The sequence below is a fragment of the Trachypithecus francoisi genome, unplaced genomic scaffold (assembly GCF_009764315.1).
Source record: "Trachypithecus francoisi isolate TF-2019V2 unplaced genomic scaffold, Tfra_2.0 Lachesis_group2, whole genome shotgun sequence".
In the NCBI taxonomy this organism is placed as follows: Eukaryota; Metazoa; Chordata; class Mammalia; order Primates; family Cercopithecidae; genus Trachypithecus; species Trachypithecus francoisi.
This window is the reverse complement of record NW_022681465.1, coordinates 148388047-148392692: the sequence shown is the minus strand read 5'-3', so window position 1 is coordinate 148392692 and position 4646 is coordinate 148388047. Positions and strand designations below refer to the sequence as shown.

General features: G+C 40.4%; 1 protein-coding gene across 1 annotated transcript; it reads right to left on the bottom strand.

Annotated features, from left to right (window-relative positions):
* Positions 1 to 276: 276 nt before the first annotated feature.
* On the bottom strand, positions 277 to 3695 carry LOC117066115 (TNF receptor-associated factor 4-like). Its single transcript, XM_033181570.1, has 2 exons — positions 3637 to 3695; positions 277 to 1141 (listed from the first exon to the last, which is right to left on the bottom strand). Exons 1-2 carry the CDS (start codon positions 3693 to 3695, stop codon positions 277 to 279), a joined length of 924 nt encoding a protein of 307 aa, XP_033037461.1.
* Positions 3696 to 4646: the final 951 nt, after the last annotated feature.

The following is a 4646-nucleotide window of genomic DNA, read 5'->3' as shown; positions in this document are numbered from 1 at the left end:
TATCTGTGTTACTAGGCTCTTTTTCATCTCCAGAGCCGCTGTCCCATCTCCCTTTTGGCTTTTTATCTCCTCCTTCTTCATAATTCTTCCTTCTAGGAGAAGTAGCCTAACCTTGCCAAAGTACAATTTTTTTTTTTTCTAATAAATACACTTACGCATTTCTTAAAAATCAAGGCTGCCCTGCTGTGCCCTCTTGGCACTAAGGAAATAAATAACCAGAGGGGGCACAGCTAGGGAAAGAGGAAAAAAATCAGATCTCAAGACAGATTCTTTGAACTACCCTTTCTCCATTCCCAACTTCCACCCCTCTATGGCTCTTAGGACATAGCACTTGAGCAGGCACCTCAGTCCGGGTAGAGTGTGACCGGCACCAGGGCATGTCTGCCCTACCCAAGAAGGGAGACAGTCCCTGCGGTCACTTGTTTTCAGCCCTTGATGACCCCAAGACCTGTTCCCCACACTGCACATAGTTTTTCGCTTTTGGATGTCCTGGTGGGAGATGAACTTGGGATAACCAAAGCCCAAAGAACTCTCATCCAGGGAGCCCCCCCAGGTGCCCGGCTTCTGGAAATTCTTCCAGTTTGGGCCTGGGTGGAAGGTCTCAGTGACATGCTGTGGTTTAGCCAGCCCAGAGTTGCTCTGATCCAGCAGGCAGAAGGTGACACGGTGGGCAAAGGACCACTCAAGGAGATTGTCAAAGGCACCAGGCAGCAAGTCAACGTACAGTGAGAGGCGTGTGCCCTCACCACTGCCTTTGCCATTGAGGAATGCAGACACCTGCAGCTTGTAACCACACTTTTGTGTGTAAAAGGCTGGGCTGAAGCACTCAAGGTTGGGCTTGGCCTTGGCCTCCTGTAGCCGCCCACCATAGCTGCCAGTCTTCCAGATAAGCACACCATCACTGCCCACTGATAGCTCCTCCAGCTCTTGCTGAAGGTCCTGCAGCTCCTGCCATTGCCAGCTCAACAGAGCACACATCATGGCTAGATGTAGCTTCACACTCTCCTCCACATGCTGTGCCATTGCCCACTTAGGGCACCTGTGCTTGCAGCTGGAGTCTTTGAATGAGCATAGCACCAGGGCGCTGCTACAGCTGTCCTTCAGATGGCCTGGCAGGTCCTCCTGAGCCACAGTGCCCACACTACAGTACAAATTTTAATCCGTAAAATTGGGAGAATGATAACATCTACTGTAAGATGATGCATGTATGTGCTTAAGTACGTGACATACTGTCAGAGTTCAATAATGACTGAATCTATTATTACTCTACTTGGAAACACTCCTAATCGATTTGAAAGCAATTAGCTAAAAGCTGGTTATTGTTGGCTTCTGAAAGATAAGGGGCATTGGTGAGGCACAGGATTACATTGACAGAGAAGTCTGTTGGTGGGTATATCCAGGATTATTCTGTCCTTGTGCCAATCTGCTTAGATGTCTTTGAGAAAACGAGCAGGAGAGGCAGAGCACATTAGACAGTCAGAAGATATTTAGCGAACGCCTCCTACGTGCTAGCACTGGAAATAGAGCGATGGATGAAACTACCTACATCTTCTCATAGAGCTTACAAGGAAACAGGAAAGGCAAATATTAAAGAAATGTCAACTCAAATACTCATTAATTGCAGGTTGTGTGGGGTATTACAAAATGCCCACTGCCTACTGACCCATTTGGGCAACATTTTGTATCTTCCCAGCAGATCGCCAGTCCAGAAATCAGATTCAGTTTTTCTTAATCAGACCCAATTTTCCCTGGATTCAGATCCAGGTCACTTACTACTAAGATCAAATTTAGTTTCTGAGTCTCGGTTACCTTATTTGTAAATTGGGGATGTTATAATCATTCCAATCTCAAAGGATTATTGGCGGGTTCATTAATTGAAGCCTAGGTGAAATCTCCCTCAATGCCTGGCTCATGGTGAGTCCCAGTAAATGCTATTTCATTCCTTTTTCTAGTGTAGAAACACATTAAACTTACGAGTGGGCTGCTCTGAGTATCAAACTTGAAGACAAAGATAAGATGAACACACATACTCCTCACGTGTGAGGTTTGAGCTCTTAATTCAGAGAAATGAGTGTATTAACAGAATAACTTATTTGGCAATGTTACTGAGTCCTCCCTCTCTGGATTGTTCCGTGTCAATTGTATTTTAAACAAGCTATGAATGGGAACCAAATCAAAACCATTTTGTTTTAGCAGCAGCAGGTTAAAAGTTGTCTTACTACGTTGTCTGAACTACATCATCCAATAAAAGTCTAAGGCCGGGAGCGGTGGCTCATGCCTCTAATCCTAGCTACTTGGGAGGTTGAGGCAGGAGAATTGCTTGAACCTGGGAGGTGGAAGTTTCAGTGAGGCGAGATAGCACCATTGCACTCTAGCCTGGGTGATAGAGCAAGACACTGTCTCCAAAAAAAAGGCTAACCCCCAGTGAATAGGGAGGGTTCATGGTGTGCTTGTGGGCCTGGGTGTGTGTGGCAGGTCGTGAGGGGTTGGAAGGTGGTAAAGGGATACATCTATGTGGGAATTTGATTTAATGTAAGGGCCAGACTAAACCTTTGTGAAAGGAAAACTCAGTGATCATCAAATTATGAAATTGGCAAGTTCTATTCAAACTATTTTCATAACAAGTGGTTTAGGGAGCCAACAACTTATTGGGAAGTATTAGGAAATAATAATTTGCTTATCTAACTGTGCCATGTTTCTAGTTGACAATTTCAGAACAAATTGGCAATTTGGTCAATGATGGCATGATATTAAATAATAATAATATATTAGATTAGGCTTAGAAGGCTAGTGAGTGATCATTTCTTCCAGCCCTTGTTAATATTGGTATTCTTCACTTTGTAAACATATATCCTCACATACAATATTTTAATGTACTTTATTATACTTTAAACAAAGGTCATTTAACAATGTGGGTGATTTCGGGGATCTAACTTTTGATATTTTAAAATGCCTATTGTCATTAGTTGCTATGGGCAAGAGCAAAAGAAAAGAAAGTCTTTTATTTGCCTTCAGCAATTTCATAGCTTTCATCTTTAATTGGTTAAAATTGGCAAAGGGTTCTTTTGAAATGTGTGTTTGTTTATCAATGAGTGTGCCTGATATTCTAAAGTAGGTATTTTAGGGAAGTTTGTGGACAATGCACTGCTGTGATTAAGCAGGGCTTTATAATTTACAATAGGCTGGTGTTTAAGATGGTTGGTAGAAACAGAAGGACTCGCAAACACGATCGTTCTTTTTGTCTGGGAAAACTGTGTAAGATTATTTTAGTAATTGGGCTCATTACTTTAATATAGCTGAATATCAAAACATTCAGTTGTGAAACCAAATAATGTGTGGATGTTATGTTTCTGCAGACTTTAGGGATATGGATCACAGATGTCATTTGGAATCAGCTGAAACTCAAAGGAGTGTTTTTAAATAACCAATGAACTCTCAGTATTAGCTAAGGTACTTGAAAATTTCTACCATAATATTTAACCAAATTCTCATTTCTTTTTATTACTTAAAAAAAAGTATTATGTAGGCTAACATCAATTTTGCCAGCCAGCTGGATCTCTGATATTTATACATTTTCATACGCAGATTTTCAATTTTTAACATGCAGATTTTCAATATTTAGTTGAAGACCATTACTTCATCACTTGGCATTTGGAGGGATAATCATCAAAATTGTAATTTAGGCCAGACACCATGGCTCATGCCTATAATCCCAGCACTTTAGGAGGTCAAGGCGGGTGGATTACCTGAGGTCAGCAGTTTGAGACCAGCCTGGCCAACATGGTGAAACCGCGTCTCTACTAAAAATACAATAATTAGCCAGGCATGGTGATAGTCCTGCTGCTCAGGAGGCTGAGGCTGGAAAATAGCTTGAACCCAGGAGGTAAATGTTGCAGTGAGCCAAGATTGCACCACTGGACTCCAGCCTGGGCAACAGAGTGAGACTCTGTCTCAAAAAAAAAAAAAAAAAAAAAAAAAATTCATTTTATTATTTTGTGTGTGTCCTGCTTTATATTTATGGAGAAACTAAGGACTAGATAGTTGAGAAAGATTAGTTAAGATTTTCAGTTTGCTTGGGTATGGATGAATTTTGGATATTTTATTACAGTCTAAAGTTTCGTAAGTTTATTAAGTCATATATTTCTACAGGGAAAAGTTCTCATTGTAAGGCAAACAGAAAAATTCATACCTTCATGACCATTCAACTCATTTTTTTTAAAGATTCATAGTTTAATGGTCAATAAAACATGATCCATTTGTGATACAAAACAAAACAAAACAAAAAGTGAATTTCTTGCATTGAAATATCACCAAAAAGTCCATAACAACAGACTTGAGAGACGCTAGCTATTTTTGCCTAGAAGTTGAATTTGGAAATTCAAACAGCTTGACACCAATTTGAACTTTGAAACATTCTCAGGGTCTCTTAATAAACAGCTGTGAAAAATATGTGAGCAGCTGAGTGCCTGAGCATTTATTAATCCCAAACAAATGGGCACACTAGGAAAGGAAATGTAAAGTAACTTCTCCAGTGTGTAAATTTGAAAGTTTGTAAAATTTTTTGAACTAATTATTTTTCTATTGCCAATACATATTTTGGTGCACTTGAAACTACAAAATTTTCACTGAATAGCAGGACAAATTAA

Excerpts from the sequence above, each read along its gene's own strand:
- LOC117066115 (XM_033181570.1), bottom strand. The coding sequence starts at position 3,695 with ATGGTGTCTGGCCTAAATTACAATTTTGATGATTATCCCTCCAAATGC. Across the intron at positions 1,142-3,636 it reads TCCAAATGCCAAGTGATGAA|TGTGGGCACTGTGGCTCAGG; the intron begins GTAATGGTCTTC and ends TTTGTACTGTAG.